The sequence below is a fragment of the Garra rufa genome, chromosome 1 (genome assembly GCF_049309525.1).
Source record: "Garra rufa chromosome 1, GarRuf1.0, whole genome shotgun sequence".
Lineage (NCBI taxonomy): Eukaryota > Metazoa > Chordata > Actinopteri > Cypriniformes > Cyprinidae > Garra > Garra rufa.
This window is the reverse complement of record NC_133361.1, coordinates 12,856,246-12,879,109: the sequence shown is the minus strand read 5'-3', so window position 1 is coordinate 12,879,109 and position 22,864 is coordinate 12,856,246. Positions and strand designations below refer to the sequence as shown.

Below are 22,864 nucleotides of genomic sequence, written 5' to 3'. Positions count from 1 at the left end.
ATAAAGTCTAAATATTTTGAGAATGAAATCAACATTTTTCAAGAATAAAGTCGATATGTTTCAAGAATGAAGTCAAAATGTTTCGAGAATAAAATAGAAATATTACGAGAATAAAATAGAAATATTACGAGAATAAAATAGAAATATTACGAGAATAAAGTCTAAATATTTTGAGAACGAAGTCGACATTTTTCAAGAATAAAGTCGAAATGCTTTAAGAATGAAGTCGAAATTTTTCAAGAATAAAGTCGATATGTTTCAAGAATGAAGTCGAAATTTTTCAAGAATAAAGTCGATATGTTTCAAGAATGAAGTCGAAATGTTTTGAGAATAAAATAGAAATATTACGAGAATAAAGTCTAAATATTTTGAGAATGAAATCAACATTTTTCAAGAATAAAGTCGATATGTTTCAAGAATGAAGTCAAAATGTTTCGAGAATAAAATAGAAATATTACGAGAATAAAATAGAAATATTACGAGAATAAAATAGAAATATTACGAGAATAAAGTCTAAATATTTTGAGAATGAAGTCGACATTTTTCAAGAATAAAGTTGAAATGTTTTGAGAATAAAGTTGTAATTTTTTTTAACTTGTCTTTATGGCATCTAAATGTTTGACTCAAAACTTTTTAATGTCTTTTTCATTTTTATTGGAATCGGAATTAGGAATCGTTAAGAATCAGAACCGGAATCGATAAAATTCAAACGATACCCAACCATATTGACCAACTGAACCTGGTCTAAAGTCAATGACGCAATATTTTTTATTTTTATTTTTTTTTTGTTATTTTTTGTAATAGTGCATACACAGGGGCAGCAGAACATACCAAAAATTAAAAATGAAAGGATTACAAGGTGAACGATTATTGTATTATTATATTGTGTACAAAAATATGTCATAATGGATTGTCAATCGCTTTCTTATGCACACTGAATTTCCAGTTTCAATTTCACTTTCACTTTCGGCACGGCCCATGAATGCCCCCCTTGGTGCCGACCCAGCTCCCTAGAGAAGCTTTCAGTCTTTGTTCTTGCAAATTCTTCCTTGTAAATAGTAAATCCGCCATGGGCCGAGCACAACTTGCTCTTAAAGAGAATGGCAGATGAGACTTTATATGACTTTATTCTTGAAACATTTCAGCTTTATTCTTGTAATTTCGACTTTATACTTAAAAATTGTATCTTTATTCTCAAAACATTTCAGCTTTATTCTCAAACATTTTGACTTTATTCTCATAATTTCGACTTTATTCTTGAAATTTTACAACTTTAATCTCATTATTTTTTTTTTTTTTAAACGTGGCACTAAAATGCTATTGTAGGATTGACTGAGATGTTCGCATAAAGATTTTTCAGTCCAATTAGAAAATAATTTGGGTGCAAGCAAACGTAGACTTTATAAAACAAAAGAAGAGCATGTTAAAATGATTTAAAGTACATTTTAAAAATGCATGCTAGAAATACTTGATAATTGGTTCTTTTAAGGTTCTGTGAAAAACAAAACAATCATATTCTGCTTCTTCACCCTCCTTGATCTTCACGCTCTTCTTCATCTGGAAGGTCCCATCATGGTTTGGTCTGATTCCTGTGGATTCAACCACATCTTCAGGCAGAGGTGTGCGATATTTCCTAATAAACAGTGTTACCTCTTTGGAGTAGAAGCCAGTGGCCATGCAGGTGAGTTTCAGCTTGGAACCATCTCCGATAGTCCCTCTTACAAACACTGGCTTCACTACATTTTCAGGGACGCCTGTACAGAACATGTTCAGACTCCCCTCAGCTGAACTGGTAGGGGATCGGTGTACCACATTCCCACGTTTTTTCCCCCTACGACTGATGCCCCCGCTTGAAAACGTATAAACTTCTGGAGGAGCTGAAAACACAGGAGTCAGTTTACCAGTGAGTTATCTCTCTAACAGCTGTAGATTATCAACAAACACACACAGATTTACTCACAGCTGTGTCTGAACTCCACATCTCCATATTCTCTGAATTTGTTGAGCCAGTCCACACACTCTTTCTCCAGGTAGCCTTTGGTGTATTGGTTTAGGATGGGGACATTGTCCCATTTTCTCTTGGTTGGTAGAGCTTCGACAACTGGGGCGACCCACTGAGACTCTTTAATATCAAAAGACAGAAAGTCCTCTCCGTCATAGACGTATTCATCAATGCCTTTGGAAAACTTTACTTCATCTCCCTGCTGCTCAACTTCACAGCCGTGTCTCCACTGAAGAACATGAAGATCTGAAATAGAGATGAATTAAGGTGTTTTACAAAAAGCTTTTATTACTATCATTATCATTACTATGCCACCGTTTGATAAAATTAGGCAACAAATAGATACTTATGTAAATGCATATTTGATAAGAAAACATAATCTTGCACCAGCAATAACATATAGCTATTAAAACCTTTTTAAACTACTCATGACCACCTTTGCTAGAATTTATCACGTTTTTTGTAGACTTATTTATTGTGGTAAATTTTGTTTAACTTTTTGTAGAATTTATAATATATAATCTGTTAAGGAAATATATTGTTTCTACTTGTGCAGGCTTTTATAATGCTATTTAGATAAACTATATGTCATACTGGCCCCGTAATGATTAATAAGGCTAGACTTTTTAAACCAAAGACATTTTCATAAGCGCAGGTACAAGTCAGAATCAGGAGACGTGTAAAATGGGTTCTAATGATGAGTGATGGAAAAACCTGGAAACCTTTAGATATTCCAAGAGGTGGCATAGATTAAATTAAGCCTGATGAACTGTTGATGAAGAAATCAACAATATTATTAAAAGACAGTGTTAGTTTGAATGTTGAATTAGAGCATTTTGTCTATAGCCTATAAGTGCCTACATAATCTAAAATATATTTAGATTATTTTCCTTTCCTTTCCTTAATATATTAGATGTGACCCTGGAACACCTTACCATAAGTAGCAAAGGGTATATTTGTAGCAACAGCCAACAATACAATCGAGAATAAAATACATTTGTATTGTATTGTATTTGAGTCAAAATTATTGGTTTGTCTTTTATGCCAAAAATCATTAGGATATTAAAGGTGCCATAGAATGCATTGAAACAATATTTCAAATTGTTCTCTGACATCTACATGAAAGGTATATGGCATAGAAAAGAGCAATAATTCTACAGAAACGGTTTTACAGGTCCATTTACAACCCAAGGATTTGTCCCTAGAATGAAATGCTCTGTTATTGCCTTATTTGGAATGTTCCTGCATAATAATGAGGAGCTCTGCTCTGATTGGCTGTCTCAGAGTGGCTCGCTGTAAGGAAACACATGGAGGAAATATATATTTAATTACGGCCGCTTCATTTATTTAACTCTAGCCGCTTTTCTGCGGTTTGTTGTATCTGCCGTTTTGAATCCGCTTACATTTTACTCTCTCTACTGTGAACGCATGTGCTCTGTTTAACGTTATACTGCAGCGAACTAGTATAACGTAAGAAGGACTTACCACACAAGTGTTGATGCTTTAGTGATGCTCAGGATCTGTAAATCATTGGCCATCATCAGTGCAGTCATCTCTCCTTACTCTGTTTATGTGGTAAGTAAAATCTTATGTACTGGAATGTAACAGGCTACCGCTAGCATTAAGCTAACCATGTCCCTTCAGTTTACTGATGTAATGACGTTACTAATGATTGGGCGATGCAAATGTTGGAGGCGTATCTATTAACGATCCCGGGGCTATTGCGTAATAGTCTGTGTTATGTTGGAATTGACCTATTTTTCAGTGGTCTTTTGCAAACACCAGAATTATATAAGAAGGAGGAAACGATGGTTTTTAAGACATACGATATGTCATGTCCATGTACTGAACTGTTATTATTCAACTATGCCAAGCTAAACACAGTTTTCCATTCTATAGCACCTTTAAGTAAAGATCATTTTCTATGAAAATATTTTGTATGTTTTCTGCCGTAAATATATAAAAACTTATTTTTTTATTAGAAATATTCATTTACAGTTTTTTTTTTTTGCACCCTCAAATTCCATATTTTCACTATCACTATCCTAACAAACTATACATCAATGGAAAGCCTATTTATTCAGCAGATGATCTATAAATTATGTGGTCCAGGGTTACATACTTAACAAATATTGTTATCTAGGCTATTACTTCATGTTCAACCAGCTCTGCATGTGTGGATGATAGCACAAAAGACCATTTACAAAAATAAATAAACCATAAGGGAGCATGACCCGGGTACAAACCATAACTACGCCCTTGACAGTAATACAAATATGTTAATATGATGATATGCATATAATATGAATCTCACCTGATTCACTTTGATTTGTGCGTTTCATCAGAATGTCGATATTCACATTAAACCACTGTTCTTTGCTCTTTCTCGACTGGGTGCCTTTTTCCCAGTAATCCTCCTGCATTTTCTCTTTCATCCAGGTCTGTTTGGGAATCTTCTTCTGTTCCTCACTATTGTAATAGTCGATCTGTATGCCGTCTAGCAGACCCATAGCAGTGAACTGATAGATGCCTGGCAGATTGACAGGTTTGGACAAAGCCGTGTAAATGTAATACAGCGAGTGTTTCTCTGCAATAGAAATAAATTATGTTAGTGGATTGGTATATAAATATACTTTAATTAGCATAGAGTTGTTATCAAAATTAATCAGTTCTCACAAAGCCTGATTAAATCGAGCGTACACTTTACTTCCACTTTGATTCTCTGATAAAGTCTGCAAAAGTTCATAATTTACCTGCAAGTGAAGGCAAGGTCCAATAGAGAAAAACACAAAGCAGAGGAGAAATCTTCGTTGCGACACTCGTGATCATGTTTGAAGTGTCTTTAAGTGTCTGTGAGATTGTTTATCTTATACTGTTGAACGCAAAAACTGCCAACAACAACAGAAAGCTTGTTACAGAAAAAAGCTGTCACATAACAAATAGAACGATGATATCATCGTTACTTGGGCGGAAATGAAGCCATACTCATCACAGAATAAGGCTTGTTCGACATGCATCGATGTGACAGACTGGAAATGTGACAGTAAAAGAAAAGGCTATTATAATAATAGGCACCCCAATATATTTCCTCGTCTTCAGCTTTATTCTTTAAAACATTGTTTAAAGATGTGTTCTAATGTTACATCACTTTAATTGTGTTCTTTAAGATGCCTGTAGGTGGCGCATTACGCTGATGAGGGATGAGGAAATTACAGGTGCTGGTCATATAATTAGATTAGATTAGATTCAACTTTATTGCCATTACACATGAACAAGTGCAAGGCAACAAAATGCTGTTTAGGTCGAACCAGGAGTGCAATAAGCAGCAAGTGCAGGATAAAGGTATAAGTTATAAGTGCAGTATAGGGAATATGTACAGGGAGAAGCTATGGATAATATTTACAGATGAAGTACTGTGAGCATAATTTACAGATGATAATTAACTACAATTAGACTGTACAAATAGATGAACACAATATACAGGTTGCTATTACCTATAATATAAATTGCAGGTAGATACAAACATAATATACAGGTTACTGTTTACTGAAGCAGGAATTTACAAAGTGACATGTATATATATAGATTTATCACAAATTTACAGTGTATATATGTGAAATGGAATGTGCATTTACAAATGGGTATGTGTGTGTTGTGAGCATCGGCTAACTGACCCCAGATTTCGGACAGCAGTGAACAAGACGAGATGAGATATGCAAGGTACGTTCACACTCGGTATCATGATTCAATACACTTTAGGTCAATATCACACCGGAGTTCTCCTTTAAAGGGATAAAAAAAAAAAAAGTTTATCTGCTTACCCCCAGGGCATCCAAGATGTAGGTGACTTTGCTTCTTCAGTAGAACACAAACAAAGATTTTTTTTTCACTCAAACCATTGCAGTTTGTCAGTTATATAATGGCAGTGAATGGGATCCATCGCTTTGAGAGTCAAAAAAACATACACAGACAAATCCAAATTAAACCCTGCAGCTCATGACGATACAAGGTCTTAACACACTAAACAATTGGTCTGTGCAACAAACCGAACATTAGTTATATAATTGTTTTAAAAAGTATAGAGACCACACAGAAACATCTGACTTAAATTATGATATTTGTGAATTGTTTACTGACAATATTCAAAATTTTAATCCACTGATAAAAAATGATTAAAAAAATCTTTATATGGAGAGAAGAATAGACAGAAGAATTGCAGTTAGCTCTTTGACATATGAAATGGACCTGATGGATTTCTGACAAAATTTTACCAACATTGTTGGTATATATTAGGAGAACCTCCTCTTTTCTCATTGTTCAATGAATGTATTAAAACAAGGCATTGGCCACACTATGAGACAAGGCTTAAATCTCTCTGATCTCTAAACTAGACAAAGTTCCTTTGGTAAAAATTGATCACTGGAGACCTATTACTCTCTTACAAATTGATGGCATTGGTATGGATATGAGTTTAGTAAAAATTACATTGCTAGGCTATAGAAAATTTCTATTATATTTATACATTTTTATAACGATATTAATAGTTCTATTATTCTTAATATGGGAACCTTCAAAAGATTGCAATCCACCGTGGTCTATGCCGAGGTTTTTACGAATTCCTCCTGAACTTCTCTCTATTCAAATTGTGATCAATCAAATCATTATTGGATTAATAATATTTAATAGAGGAGTCAAAATGGCTGGTGACATTGCATTATTTTTGAGAGATAAAATTAAAACGGCTACTTGCTGAAAACCGCCTTAGAAGATGTTGCAGGCTTTCCTTCTAGTTGCTTTGCCCCTGAGCTTCAGGCAGTGATAGCAGGACGTCCATATAAGGGGTTTCCTGAACGTCATACGCTTTTACTTTGTGAGTCCCGGAGAGCGCGCCCTCTAGCGTCCAGTATGAATAAAACCGACATTATACTGTAGTGTATAAGAACTGTTGCTCCGTCGCCTCATGGACGCGCTTCGCAAAGCGGGTATTAAAATAAAATCGGGTTGCGATTCAACCAAATAATAACAAAGTAAGCTAATTAATGTCACAAAACTTTGGACTATTCATAGTACCCCAGGATAGTCCAGTAAAGCAGGCAAAGTTTTTTTTTTAAACCCTTGAACAGTCCGATAATGTTTGGGGCTTAGGCACATCCTCTCTGATTATATCTAGATTAAAAATACTTTTTAGCCAATCATTCACATAAAACATCTCATAACCTTCTACTCCAGTGATGAAATAGTAATAAATGCACATGATCATCTTTTGCCCTTGAAAAACATCTGAAGTCACCACAAGTGAGGCTGGATCCAAACTGTAGTAACATTGGGATGGGCAACCTGACAGACAAAAAAAAAAGGATAACAGAAGTAGAAGGATTACCAGAGTATAATGTTCATGTTGACAACACTTATTGAGACTCCAGGGGCCTGTTTCAATAAGGAGGTTCAACCAACTCTGAGTTTAAACTTGAACTCTGAATTGACTTACCCTGAGATGGGAAACACTGGGTTTTTGGTTTTAGAAAACAGCTGAAGTAAGTTAGTTCAATCCACTCTGAGTAGGTTTACTCTGAGTTTAGTGCTTGCACCATGACTATGAAAAGCCCTGACCAATGGAGCTCCGAAATTATGTTTCACCATGGCAACAGCTCCCGCCAAAAAGACCTCTGCATACTTCGAGCCAATGCTTAACTTTAATTCTTAATAATTATTAAGAATATAATAATTTAATTATTAATAATTAGAATATCAAAGGTAAAAACTGGCAGAATGGTAAGTTACTGAACTATTCATTTTCATGGTATCCCACAGGCAAAAATAAATAAATGAAATAAAATAAAAAAATAATAAGAAGAATGAAACAGCTAAACATAAAAACATAATTCAACCAGGTAAAGCTTTAAGCATAAAGGGTTGATGGGTGTAGGCTACATGACTTTACTAATATTTGACATTAAAATATAAATCTGTGTCTATTTCAATTTGCAGCAGCTTTTTCCACATAGTCTAATGCTCTTTTAAAATGTTCTCTAATTCTCCAAACAGTTGCATTTCTTAATTAGATGAATGAAATAAACATTTGACGCCTACTCAGCCAACAGCAAGAAGGCTCAGATGAAGAGGAGATGGAAGGACTGGAAGGATATTAAAATCCAACATGAAAAAGCATAAAAGTTGCATTTGTGCATTTAGGGAAAAAAGATGGTTGTGGTGGTTATATATATATATATATATATATATATATATATATATATATATATATATATATATATATATATATATATATATTGTCACTTTGACAGTGTCTGCACAATGCACCTAAACAATGCTTTTCTTAGAATCTAAAATCTAAAGATTCTTAAATCAAGATGCATTTCTAAGAAAAATGTCTTTCTTTTTTCTGTCAAAAAGGTTTTTGAGGAATTCCAGGATTTTTCTCCATATTTTGATGAGAGCCAACAGGCCAAATTCTGTTTCAGTGCAGCTTCAAAGGAATCTACATGAGCCCAGCCAAGAAATAAGGGTCACTGGAAACTTGTAAAGCCCTTTGAAATCTGTATTGAAACTGACATTTGAACCTTGAACCCATTGGCTCTCATTGTAGTCCACCATATGGAGAAAAATCCTGGAATTTTATACTCAAAAACTTTAATTTCTTTTTGACTTGAAGAAAGAAAGACATGAACATCTTGGATTACATGGGGGTGAGTGAATTATCAGGAAATATTTTCTCGGATGTGAAGTTGTCTTAAGTGGAATATATATTTAATTAAACATTTTGACTATACTGTTTCATGTTCTTCATCATCACAGTATTTTAAGTGTAATTATGCTGTATTTCTTACAAAAAGAGCTTAAATGTTAATTTAAAATGGCATTTGTGCAGACTTTCTATTTTGTCTTTTAAATAAAACTGTTTAATTTTCCACCTTGAGCATGCTTTGACACTTTATTGAAGGTTTTTTTATTGTAATGATTTGTAAATTAACAGTGTTTCTCTGTAGAACATTTAGTGCTTTTCTTGTAATAATCTAGGTAAAACCTGTCAAATAAGGGGTTTACACTGTAAAAAAAATGGTTAAACGACTGGCAGCTACGGCTGCCAAACAAAAACCATAAAATTAAAGTAGTAAGTAATATATCCTAATTGAAACAAGGAAAAATCTGTAAAATAATGTTTTTTTTTTTTATTTCTGTAAAACCTTTAATGAAAATCATGTTTCTGTTTTTGCACTTTATTTCATTTTTTTATTTTATTTTTTTAAGGTGTTTATTTAATCTTTATAGGTGTATTTTTCTTATTTTGCATATTATCTGCCAATTGGGTAAGAAAAATAATCTTGTTTCCATTTGCATTATTTTTCTGATTATTTTTCTTGTTTTAAGTAAAATGCACTAAATTTAAATTCCAAAACACTCACTAAGAAAAGCATTTTTTAAGCATAAATGAATGAATTATGTATTTAAACATCACCAAAAGAAACTCTGGGTTTACAGAAGAAAAACCTGACAAATAATATGTACATACATTTACATTTACATTTATTCATTTAGCCGACGCTTTTATCCAAAGCGACTTACAATTGGGAATACAACAAGTGATTCATCCTATAAGGAGGCAGAACAACATAGGAAGTGCTCCAAAATACCATATATTAGGCGTTGTTAGAAGAGTGCAAGCTAGAAGGAGAAGATCAGGAAAGAAAGGAAAGACAGGCTAGAAAGGGAGGATCAAGAAGAGAGGAGATTTTTTTTTTTTATTGAGTCACACATAGTGTCGAAAAAGATAGGTTTTCAGCAGTCACTTGAAAGCTGTTAAGGAGTCTGCATTCCGGATAGGGGTGGGAAGATCATTCCACCAGACAGGAACATTGAACGAGAATGTTCTGGACAGTGATTTAATACCTCTCTGTGGTGGTACAATGAGGCGTCTTTCACTAGAGGATCTCAGTCTTCTGGAAGGAGTGTAGATGTGTAGTAGTGAATGGAGGTAGGCAGGTGATGATCCGGTGGCTGTCCTATATGCCAGCATCAGTGTCTTGAATTTGATGCGTGCTGTAACCGGTAGCCAGTGTAGTGATATGAAGAGAGGTGTGACATGGGCCTTTTTGGGCTCATTGAAGACGAGCCGTGCTGCTGCATTCTGAATCATTTGTAGAGGTCTGATTGTACATGCTGGAAGACCAGCTAAAAGAGCATTGCAGTAGTCCAGCCTGGAAATGACCAGGGCCTGGACAAGGAGTTGTGCAGCATGCTCTGTTAGGAACGGCCTGATCTTTCTGATGTTGTGCAATGCAAACCTGCAAGATCTAGCAGTTTTAGCAATGTGGTCTTTAAAAGTCAGTTGGTCGTCAAAGATTACACCCAGATTTCTGGCTGAAGTCGATGGGGTAATTGTTAATGAACCTAACTGGATGGAGAAGTCATGCTGTAGAGATGGAGTGGCAGGAAAGACAAGGAGTTCCGTCTTTGCTAGATTGAGCTGTAGATGGTGTTCCTTCATCCATGCAGAGATATCCGCCAAGCAGCCTGAGATCCGTGCAGCTACCGATGGATCGTATGGTTTGAATGAAAGATAGAGTTGTGTGTCATCAGCATAGCAATGGTAGGAGAAGCCATGTGCCTGTATGAGGTGTAGTGTATATGGAGAAGAGGAGAGGTCCAAGAACTGATCCCTGAGGAACCCCAGTGACCAGTTGATGAGTTTTGGATATCTCCCCTCCCCAAGCCACTCTGAAAGACCTACCAGAGAGGAACGATTTGAACCAGTGAAGTGAAGTCCCTGTGATGCCCAGCGATGAGAGGGTAGACAGGAGGATCACCTATTGAAATAGTATTAAAGTAGACACTTACGCGCCGTCATTCTTTCTCGTCTGAGGACTGCACTTTCCAGCAATATGGAAAGTAAGCGAGCAATTTAAGCAGTATTCTCGCTAGCCACGCCTCCCAGGCTCAGTCAGCCGCAAATGTATCGCCTGCACGCAAAATGGCTCAATCGAAACTCTAAAAGCAACAGCTTCGCACTTTTAATAGCTCAAGAAGGGAACGATATAAAATAACAAAAGCTTCCCTTGGCCGTCTGCTCAGTTATTAATTTTAATGATTGCAATAAAAATTATAATTCAAAGCAAAAACACTAGCAAGGCAAATAACAGAATAAACACTCCTTTTCTAACAGTGACTCGATGCAAGTAAAACAAATGAATAACTACATAGAAACAACAGAGTGCTTTTAGAAGCAGCTCAATATTAATATTAACAAGTAAGTAAATAGAAATCACAGAGTGCTTTTAGCAGCAGCTTAACATTAATACTAACGAATAAGTAATCAAACAGAAAGGAAAAAGTGCTTTTAGCAGCAACTCTAAGTAACGATCGCCTATTGAAATAGTATTAAAGTAGACACTTACGCGCCGTCGTTCTTTCTCGTCTGAGGACTGAATTCACTTTCATATGTGTGTGTGTGTGTGTGTGTGTGTGTGTGTATACATTTGTCTATTTCAAATATGTTTAATATGTATCTTGTTAATAATAACTCCAGGATATGTTACACAGTTTGTTTTATAATACTAAACTCAATTGATTTTGTAATTTGTTATGTAGTTTTGTCAATATTTCAACATATTCTAAGATGTTTGAAAGTGTTTTTAATGTATGTTAGACAGTATTATTAATTAACTTATAATGGTTATTAAAGGTGCAATGTGCAATATTTAAGATTATCTCTAGACAGAAATGCAATATAATATATGTTTTCAGGGGTGTATAATAACCTTAGGCTACTTAATTAATCATTATGTATTTATTACTTTAGAATTAGAAGTTTAGGTGCGTTCGACTTCATGCGGTGCCGCAAGAAATCGGCTGCCGCCCTACAAAACAATGCATTCTGGTAAGATCATTTGTCCAACTTTGATCCCGTGAGAGCAAAACGAGAGCAGTCGCAGAGGTCAGGCGCTGCAGTTGCTCAAAATCGGCTGCGAAAGCCTTGGTGACGACACACTTTATTCTCATTGGTCAGATTATGTGACGACAAGCAGGACGTGTGCTGCTTGTTTTTTCTTAAAAAATTTCCTGTAAGCAATCAATCTTGTATCGAATATCTGATATTCAAACAAAACATTAATGATGAAAATAAAGATTAGGCGATATGGTAAATATATATTCTTATAGTATAAGAGTTTAAAGTTTGAAAAAAAAAAAAAAAAAAACTGGTCAACCAGAGGCCGTTTTTTAATGGATGTTGTGAGAGGCTCCACTACACTGAATAAACTGCTTATATTTGAAAAATGTCCTATTACTAACTACAAAACCAAGATACATACAGTAATAAACGTCATTGCATTAGATAGGCTAACACACATACTTGATATGATCAATAAAAAAGCAAAACGATTGAATAGAATAAATGATAGGGAAACTTTTTTTTCTTTTATTTATATATCTTGTGTAGTTTAATTTCTTCTTTTTCTTTATTCCCTTTTTTTTTTTGTATGTTTGGAATACAGTTTCATCCTCTAACTAACATATAGACGTTTTTCGTCTTTTTACTGAAAGAATGCTTTGCATTTCCGGTCTCCCAGGAAAAGGTCTACATCACTGATCTATAATAGAGAACTGGATTGCTCATGACGTCATAAAAGTGAAGCCACCGCGCCGCCATATTAGTATTCCCTAGTATTCGCATACATTCTATTGAATGAATAGAAAACTATACGATTTTATTGAGAAAATACTACATAACAAGTCAGCGTTTTTATACCTGAAGTCTCACTGTACATTTTCACAATGCCAACGTCCTAAGCATTTAAACGGTTATTTGTTTAATGTCGGGAATTCCCTCTGCTTATTAAAAATAATGTATGTTCATATAGCCTAACTTTACAGTCACGCACATCAGATAAACATAAACATCGGGCGTTTAACATATGATTACAAAAGACAAAGTGCTCATAAATCTGAATGAAGATTTATGATTTGTATACATACACCTTAATTCATCTTAGTACATTTATTCACTGTTTATGTCATTTTGTTGTTTTTATTCGTACAGTAGGCTAACTGCATGTTTCAACAATACTTTCGTTATTAATTCGTTTATAATTTTAATCGTTATTAACAGTATTAATTTTGAAGCAGGTAGAAATAATAGCAATAGATGTTGCTCATTAAAAATATACACACAAACTATACCGCTGACATGGTACGGACTTAAAGACATGAAGCTTTATTTCAAAGATTTGAATTTCAGTACAACGAGCAATATAGTAACAGAGGCTTGTTTTGTATTACTTATTGTATAGTCGAAACAATTTCAGATACTAATACCATATATATGATTTGTTTATTATTTCCTGCATAATTAGGTACATTAAGAAATATATTTTCGTATTGGATCAGTTAACTCACCTGTGTCTGCTGCAAGTGCGCGGCTGACACACCCACCTAAACGATTTCAATATATCGCTTATCCAGCACGAAAAGACCATAAACATTCCAGATAACATCTTAGGTATAATTTATTTACATACAAATATCCTAAAAACTAATCCTGTATGAATGAAACGCTTCAAATCGGGTGATTTAAGGTCAGCGGTTTACATGCAAATGAATGGCGCACTCTGCCGGTAGGGAATAGTAAGATGGCGGATCGAACACTTCCGGTGGCTTCAATGCCTAACGGCAGTTTAGGAACGCAATAGGCTTCATGCCCAACAGGCTTCCGTTTTCTGCTAAACAGGTCTCGTTGCTTCCGGTTCACGCGTTTTGCATATCCCTCTTTAAATATGAACATGATTTACTCAAGATTCATTCAAAGTAGACACTAAAAATGATCATAACCAATGTCCATCACATATGTGGATTGATATATAAAAGTTTTAAATTTTTATTCTTTTCACTAACATTTATATATAAATATCGAATGAAACGTCCACAATAAACAGCTGGCTTGTTTAACTGATTACCTTAAAAGTCCGTCGATATCGCCATTATTTATTACGGCTATTAACACGTTCTCCGACAAGCGGAAGCAATGAGACCTGTTTTCCGGGGTTGGTCATGTGACGTTCGGCATAAAGCCTATGAGCAATCCAGTCATTATATAGATCAGTGGTCTACATGTATAAGTGTCCGACCTGACAGAGGCCTCTTTCCGTAGTGTGCTGAAACATTTTTCTTAGCAGTATACTTTAATTTCAACTCTTAAACAATAAGAATATATGTTTACCATATCGCCTAATCTTCATTTTCATCATTAATGTTTTGTTTGAATATCAGATATTCGATATAAAGATTGATTACATACAGGAACTTTTTTAAGAAAAGCACGCAGCACACGTCGTGCTTGTCGTCACATAATCTGACCAATGAGAATAAAGTGTGTCGTCATCAAGGCTTTCGCAGCCGGTTTTAAGCAGCTGCAGCGCCTGACCTCTGCGACTGCTCTCGTTTTGCTCTCACGGTACTTTGATGGAACACGTGATCGAAAGGCAGCTGCAGCGCCGATCAAAGTCGGACAAATGATCTTACCAGAATGCATTGTTTTGTAAGGCGGCAGCCGATTTCTGGCGGCGCCGCATGAAGTCGAACGCACCTAAAGACTATAGAATACCCAAGACATGTCACACATAAAAGGTGCGTTCGAGATGCACTACACTAGCCTGCCGCCGGCTGGCGAAAGCAGCCGCTTGCAGTCGGGGGAGGAGTAAAGAGACGGCCGTCAAGTCGGACACTTATAGGTTTCCGTAGTGTGCTGAAATCGCTTTCTTAGCAGAATATGAGGTCTGAAAAAGCGCAGAGCATCTTATTTTGACCTGTTTCATATTGACATACTGTCAGTAGCTCATAAAGTGACACCAAGACAATAATTTTACATAAACAAATAATAAGCAACATTCCGACAAACTAAATAATTTTGAAATGGTCTCTTATTTTGTGACTTTGTGTATAATCAACACAAAGTAGTACATGTGGATATGTTACATAAACATGTTAAAACAATCATTAAAAGATTACATTGGCATGGAACTCGTCAAAGATGTGTTTATTGTATCACAAAACCATTTTTACTATAGAGTACATATCAAGAAGCCAATAATTTATTCTATACAATTGTTTTGCTTTTTTATTGATCATATCTTTAAGTGTCAAATTAGTTGTTAGTTATGTAATGTAATATGACGTTTATTATTTGTATCTTGGTTTTGTAGTCAGCTATAGGACATTTTTCAAATATAAGCAGTTCAGTGTAGTGAAGCCTCTCACAGCATCCATTAAAAAAAAAACAGCCTCTGGTTGACCAGTTTTTTCCCAAGTTTTAACTCTTATACAATAAGAATATATATTTACCATGTCGCCTAATTTTACTTTTACATCATTAATGTTTTGTTTGAATATCAGATATTCAATATAAAGATTGATTACATCAGATGTTGTCAAATTTGTTTTATTGTTGGGTAAATATCATATTCAGGTATGTAAATGGAAAAAATGTAAGCCCTCCTTTAATGTAAGTTTGTAAAAATGTTTCAGAGCTTTAAGTATTTTAAAAATCTAAATAGAGAGTCTGAAACTCTTTGCCTCTCTTTCTCCAAATATTTATTATTGTAATGTATTTTATTAGATATTTTTCTGTTGATTGATCTGATGTTGTGTGTATATATATATATATATATATATATATATATATATATATATATATATATAGTTGATTATTTATAGTCTCAGTGATGGTTGTGCCTTATGTATTGTTCCCTGTCTTGTTTTGTACATTTTCGCAAAAATTAATAATAAAAAGATTGATTACATACATTAACTTTTTTAAGAAAAACACGCAGCACACGTCGTGCTTGTCGTCACATAATCTGACCAATGAGAATAAAGTGTGTCGTCATTAAGGCTTTCGCAGCCGGTTTTAAGCAGCTGCAGCGCCTGACCTCTGCGGCTGGTCTCGTTTTGCTCTCACGGTACTTTGATGGCACACGTGATCGAAAGGCGGCTGCAGCGCCGATCAAAGTCGGACAAATGATCTTACCAGAATGCATTGTTTTGTAAGGCGGCAGCCGATTTCTTTCGGCGCCGCATGAAGTCGAACGCACCTATAGTTTTGAATGGGGAAAAATACAACGTTCATTATGGCTGCGAAGCCCCGCCTTCTTAGTCAAAGAGCCAATCGTTGATTAGTAAAGTCCCGGTTGCTATAGAAACAATCGGCGCTCTGAGACGTGCGCTCAGTACTGCGCATGCGCACTGGCTCATTTAGCCGGAAAAATTTGCGTTTTTTTAACGCTATTGGAGCACAAGGAACCATATTTATGAGGCAGTTCTTTTTGGATTTCTTTGGAGATTTAAAATATGAAATTTAATTGTTAGCTTGGTGAACAGTTTTGGAGAATTTCATGCTTCCCCATTCAAAGAGATAGGAGCTGCACTTGCATGCCCGAGTAGCATTTCAAAGATGGCCGCCAAGTGACATGACTTGCCTTAAAGGGATTTTGGTGTATTGCATCTCGAACGCACCTTTTATCTATACACAGCGGGTCCCCTCACATGAAAGTCACCGTTATGTTTCTACAGTAGCCCTAAGCGGACAAACTGCTCTACAGATCGTGTTTCATCACTGTTGTTCTAGCGAAAAAAAACACTGACACAAACATGAACAAGTAACAGTAATATTCACAACAACATCGCTTTATTGAATTATCAAGTAAATAGGCCTATAATTCCCTGATTTACGTTTTAAAAGAAACCTCATTATTCTTTGCTGTCTAAAACGATGACATCTTAATCCAGTATTGGCTGCCGTCGCTTCTGTAAAGGGAGGAGTGAGCGGTGGACGCAGTCGTTGGTTGCAATTCACAACCTCATCGCTATATGCCGCAAAAATCTACACACTGCACCTTTAAGAGTAGTGTACTTGATTCATTATTGCATGTAATCATTTTATTTTATATTAGCCTATAACTATCCAAGTATATCCAAGTATCCCGCTGCTGATCCGCTGGAATGACGATGAGCAAAACGCTGGTACACCAGCTTTGCCACCGGCGGCCTGCTACTGGCCCGCTTGACTTATGTTAGCTGGACTTATGTTCTGTTAGATTTAATAATTATTAAATACTGCCTTATTTGCATATCGAAAACTTGTAATACAAAAAAAAAAAATGTTTGCAGTTATCAATGTAATCAATTAACTGGGTAAGTAAAGTCATAGTTATTTTTTTTAACCCTACTTGCAGTGTCTCGCCTCTCAACTTCTTCCCGGATACGCGTGATGTCATCGTTGATCGTTCTGTTTTCTTATTGGTTAAACATCATCCGCTATTTTCTCTGACTAGTTTTTTTTAGAGCTTTTGAGTTCAACGATTTAATATTGAGTAATTCGTCAGATTTACACATTTAAAGGCGTTTATCATGGGAACGAGTGTGGCTACGAAGATCTTTGCTCTGCTTTGTGTTTTTCTTCTTTATGGCACTCCGCCTATACTTCACGCAGGTAAATGATTTAAATGTTCAGCGTTTTCCAGAGAACGTAACTGAAAGTAAAGAGATTAAATTAGAAAGCGATTAAATTAGTGAAGAAATACATGCTAACTTTGTATGTAAAATAAATTAGGCACATATAGGCTTTATAAGATAGCTAGATATAAATAAAAACGTTACTTATATCTTAAGGTTTTATTTACTTTTCAATTAAAACGTTGCAGATGTTTTCTGTTTGTAAGTATTCAGAGTAAAACAGGTTAATGGTCATATAAATCCAAATTCATATCTGAGAAAAAAAAAAAAAAACCATGAAGCCAGGGTTAAATGTAAACGAAAATACGAATCATAAATGTGGTTTTGTTCTCTGCGCCTCTGCATGTTCTTCTCCAGCAAGCTCTTTCTCTTGCCTTCTACACAAAGTTGCTCTCTGACCTAATAATAAAAAAAAAATATATATATGATAGCCTAACGTTCGTTTCGTTTTACTGCTGACCGACAAACATTCGTCTTCGACCTATGTATTTAATAATTACTATTATTAATACAGATATGGGAGAAAATTATATATATATTTTATAATTTCGGGAGGATTTGACACGCTTAACTGAAAACATGTTAATAAAGAATTAAGTTTTTGTTTAGAGAGACGCTAAACTGTAAGTTCAGTGGTAAGAAATAGGCTACTGATAACCTGTTGGGCAAGTTAGGGGAGAGTGGGGACAGTTGCAACGTGTGGCAGTTGCAACATTGCTTATTTCTTCAAGCAGGAATAAAATACAGAGATTATATTCATACTGCACACACTTTATTGGCCCCTCATACTTCCTGGAAGAAATCAGCCACATGTGGTCAGTCCTTCTACCCAAAATCATTTTCTTGGTTAAAAAGTAATTTTTTTAAAGATTAGATTTTTGGTCATAGTGTCTAAGTTGTTTGTGTGACGAATTGTAAAAACATAACATTTTGTTCTGTGCGTTCTTAGCTTCTAATAGGCATAGCTACCGTGTGCCAATGATATGTTGTCAAGCTAACAATTTTTATCATGGCTATCACTGTAGGGACAGTTGCAACACACTGTTGAAACCATCCCAAAATGCTGTCCCTTACCACAATATTGATTTAAAAGCTTGCCATAAAATTACATAATTGTAATTTTATAATGATAATACTAATGAACCCCTTTAATAGTTAGGTATTTCTACTTTTTTTAAGTAAATAGGTAAAAAATCTACTTGTTACTTAAGAATGTTTTTCATTTACTATTCTTTGTTTTTTTTTACAGCCAATTTACCTTATTAAAGACCCTGACTGTGCACAAATAAAATAAAGAAATTGCTAAATTATATTTAAGAAGGATTTAATTACATTTTATTGAATGTTGCAACTGTCCCCTATTGTGGGGACGGTTGCAACATTTCACTTTGTCTATTTCAGTGTACATTGTACGTATATTATCATATGTACACATGTTTTAGCAATATGGGTGAGTAGCTGACAGATGTGGCTTTATTGTATTAAAATTTCGGCTTTCTAATACAAACAGTTTCTGAGAAACTAAAGGAAATGCAAAAAGTGTTGCAACTGCCCCCACTCTCCCCTACTTCCAAAATGTAATACATTTTATATTGCTAGTTACTGTCTTTTAAAAATAGTTAGTCACATTACAATATTACTGTCTCTAAATTGTAAACTACTTTCACCAAAATATCCACAGATTATAAAATGGCAAAATATAAGTTTATTGCTGCTCATTATACATTCAGTGGAGGATAGCTAGCATAAAATTATATATAATAAAAAAAAAAAAAAAAAAAAAAATTAAGTAGGCCTACTGGTATGTCTATTAATGTTATGTTGAAGTTTAGGTTAAACATGGATAAGCACAAACCGCATTACTACATTCAGTGTTATAATGTACAAACATTAAATAAAATAAATAACCTAAAGGCTATTTTAAACGGTTTTCAGAACAAAACAAGAATAAATAATATAAGTGGCTAAACAAGCCAAAACGAATTAGAGTAAAAGCGAAAGTAAAAACGGCGGTGTTAGCTGCCGAAGTCTACCTCTCGGCATAAATCCAAATAAATATGTATCCATTTTCGCGATGTATTTGAATGCTAAACTATTATGTAAACCAGGATTTGTACTTAACGAGCTTAAAAAAAACCCCATCCTCCTCGCATGAGCAAATATGTTTTTGGCACGAGCTCAGGCTGAACGGCAAGGATTGCACTATGCAGTACGCAGCACGCCATCGTGATCAAACAGCGGAACAACTCCGGCATTTTTGGTCATTCAGATCATTCAAAACTGCAGTGTGTTTACTTTTATTTCTGTCATCTCGGGTTCCTTTCCGTGAACTTTCGTAGAGCGCCGCTCCACACAAAAATGAACCAAATCAGCCGCATGCCACTTTTCCTTTCGTTTTGAAAATCTATCAGTAGACTAAGTCCAAAATATTTCGCGTATTCATTAATTTTATATATAGACTATAATTTAATAAAAACAGATTTTGTCATTTTTAAGCGTAATTTTTGTTGTCTGCGCTCGACCAACGCATTTTTTCTCTTCTCCGACTTCTTCGTTAGTTTAGTGTTAGAGGCACCATGTCCAGGTGTTTCCAGGAGTTATTCGTGCTATTTATCCATAACGGGAGTGTGTCCATCTCACGCATGTAGAATCCGAAAAAAAAAAGAAAAAGAAAAAAAAAACGTAAAAAAAAGAGTTAAAGGGTATAACAGTTTTCCGGTACGGGTGGGGTTGAGTTTGTGGGTTTGAGGAGGATATATAATTTCAAAACTCAGACTGTTTCATTTCCATACCTACTTAACTTCCTGCATGATCATTGGGGGCAACCATGGCCTTATGGTGAGAGAGTTGGGCTTGTAACTCAAAGGTTGCCGGTTCGATTCGATTCCCACACCGGCAGGAATTGAAGGTGGGGATTGTGAATGTACAGCACTCTTTCCACCTTCAATACCTTGCCTGAAGTGCCCTTGAGCAAGCCTAGTTGCTCGCCAGGCGCTGCTCACTGCTCTGGTGTGTGTTCACTTCTGTGTGTGCATTTGATCGCTTCTCACTGCTGTGTGTGCAGTGCAGGTTAAAGGAAGAGGGCCAATTTTGAGGGCTATTTTTTGAGTATGGGTCACCATACTTGACAATATGTCAGGACGACTTTCCATGCACAAGAACAAAAATTGCAGAAATTTGGAGCATGTGAGAAAACCACTGAAGTGTCTGGCTTGGAAAACAGAATCAGATATATTGTGTTAATGATTGAAAAATAAAAAAAAACAGATTTCTCCTTCACTTTACTCATCTTTAAACTATATTGAATTTGAATGAAATTTACATTCATATTTTATTGCTCTTCATTGCAGAGAAACACTCGCTGTATTACATTTACACTGGTTTGTCCAAACCTGTCGATCTGCCGGGCATCTATCAGTTCACTGCTATGGGTCTGCTAGACGACAGACAGATCGACTATTACAATAGTGAGGAACAGAAGAAGATTCCCAAACAGACCTGGATGAAAGAGAAAATGCAGGAGGATTACTGGGAAAAAGGCACCCAGAAGAGAAAGAGAAAAGAGCAGTGGTTTGATGTGAATATCGACATTCTGATGAAACGCATGGGACTCAGTGAATCAGGTGAGCAACATTCACACACATTAACCTGCAGATACATAAAAACGGCATATTATATCTACTTTACTGTTACAAACATTTTGATTCATGTCCATTTCAGATCTTCATGTTCTTCAGTGGAGACACGGTTGTGAAGTTGAGCAGCAGGGAGATGAAGTGAAGTTTTACAAAGGCATCAGTGAGTATGGCTTTGATGGAGAAAACTTTCTGTCTTTTGATGATAGAGACTCTCAGTGGGTCGCTCCAGTTGATGCAGCTCTACCAACCAAGAGAAAATGGGACAATGTCCCCATCCTAAACCAATACACCAAAGGCTACCTGGAGAAAGAGTGTGTGGACTGGCTCAGCAAATTCAGAGAATATGGAGATGAGGAGCTCAGAAATGGCAGTGAGTGAATTAATTTGCATTTGTTTGTTCAACTGCCGCAGATGGAATTGATGAACTGATTCCTGTGCTTTCAGATTCTCCAGATGTTCATGTTTTTGCAAGGAAACCAACCAAAAGCAAGTTGAAACTCACCTGTATGTCCACCGGCTTCTACCCCAAAGACGTGATGATGACCATTAGGAAATATCACACATCTCTGCCTGAATATGAGGTTGAATCCACAGGAATCAGACCAAACCATGATGGATCCTACCAGATCAGAAAGAGCGTGGAGATCAATGAGGATGAAGAAGCAAAATATGATTGTTTTGTGACCCACAAGAGCATCAAAGAACCAGTTATCGTCAAATGGGGTAGACAAACTAAAAGCATTAATTCAGTTATGATATGCTATGCATTGTAGCTGTGTTTTTATATATTATTGTGGTTTTCCAGAACATCAGGAGAAAACTACCAAAGTATTGCTTGCCAGTGACGCTTATACTGAAGAACCTGCTGGTATGGTTTGTCTTTTGTTTTGTTATTTACCAGGCACATTTCAGATTTGAGTGTTAAAATTTCATTGTTTCTCCAACAGGACGAGAAAATGCAGGCGAAGCACCAGAGAGCAGTGCGACCATGTTCATATTTTCTCTCTCTCTCATATTTCATTTCATCTGGATAATTTGAAGCACTTTCTTAATGCTATCAATGACACCTTACAGCAAAATCAGCCAATTGCTCATTTATTTTCCTAAAACATTGTAATCAATTTAGACTGCAAAGAACAATTAAATTTTTTCTTGACTGATTCAATGACTGCCTAAACAGACGATAACTAATCTGACTCATTTATATTTCATTTATATGCATGGTTTCACTTAGGGCTTTTATATTTGTAAGACAAAATGAGTATTATTATTTCTTCCCACTGTCAAATTCAATCAAGTTGAATAACTAATGTCTGCTACTCTTTAATTATTTGAATGATTTAATTGCTTACTGTATTTTAAACATTTTGAACAGCTAATACCATCATCTTTGTGGAAGACTTGTTCATTGTAAATATATCATTAATAAATGATCTTATGAGCACTGAACTGTCCATTACCGTAAATGTAATAAACCACTTTTTTGTGTTGCTTCATCACTTCTGCCCAGACACAGATCAAATTTCATTCATGACTTTATCATATTATTTTCTTATTGGTTAAAACATCATCCGCTATTTTATGCAGCTCCTATTCTGCTGTATTTATATTCAACAATGTCAGAAAACCAGAAGTTCCTGATGCAGTTTCACCCGAAGCAGAAGTGAATATAAAGATTTTTTATGCATCTTTGTGAATGTCCTTT

General features: G+C 35.4%; 3 protein-coding genes across 3 annotated transcripts in view; 1 reads left to right on the top strand and 2 right to left on the bottom strand.

The window, feature by feature from the left end:
- Window positions 1-22,864, bottom strand: part of LOC141284469 (GTPase IMAP family member 4-like) — a 480,107-nt gene that overhangs the window by 42,827 nt on the left and 414,416 nt on the right. The window lies entirely within an intron of this gene.
- LOC141331053 (H-2 class I histocompatibility antigen, Q10 alpha chain-like) lies at window positions 425-5,947 on the bottom strand. Its single transcript, XM_073835910.1, has 4 exons — window positions 5,824-5,947; window positions 4,317-4,589; window positions 1,961-2,248; window positions 425-1,877 (listed from the first exon to the last, which is right to left on the bottom strand). The coding sequence occupies exons 2-4, from the start codon at window positions 4,510-4,512 to the stop codon at window positions 1,459-1,461; spliced, it is 903 nt and encodes a 300-aa protein (XP_073692011.1). The 5' UTR covers window positions 4,513-4,589; window positions 5,824-5,947; the 3' UTR covers window positions 425-1,458.
- Window positions 17,417-21,968, top strand: LOC141331044 (H-2 class I histocompatibility antigen, Q10 alpha chain-like). The gene is made up of 4 exons (XM_073835898.1): window positions 17,417-17,498; window positions 20,872-21,144; window positions 21,242-21,529; window positions 21,604-21,968. Exons 1-4 carry the CDS (start codon window positions 17,417-17,419, stop codon window positions 21,930-21,932), a joined length of 972 nt encoding a protein of 323 aa, XP_073691999.1. The 3' UTR covers window positions 21,933-21,968.

Coding starts and splice junctions, on each gene's coding strand:
- LOC141331044 (XM_073835898.1), top strand. CDS start 17,417: ATGGGAACGAGTGTGGCTACGAAGATCTTTGCTCTGCTTTGTGTTTTT. Junction 21,145..21,241: donor CATGGGACTCAGTGAATCAG/GTGAGCAACATT, acceptor TGTCCATTTCAG/ATCTTCATGTTCTTCAGTGG. Junction 21,530..21,603: donor TGAGGAGCTCAGAAATGGCA/GTGAGTGAATTA, acceptor CTGTGCTTTCAG/ATTCTCCAGATGTTCATGTT.
- LOC141331053 (XM_073835910.1), bottom strand. CDS start 4,512: ATGGGTCTGCTAGACGGCATACAGATCGACTATTACAATAGTGAGGAA. Junction 2,249..4,316: donor CACAAATCAAAGTGAATCAG/GTGAGATTCATA, acceptor TCTCTATTTCAG/ATCTTCATGTTCTTCAGTGG. Junction 1,878..1,960: donor TGTGGAGTTCAGACACAGCT/GTGAGTAAATCT, acceptor CTGTGTTTTCAG/CTCCTCCAGAAGTTTATACG.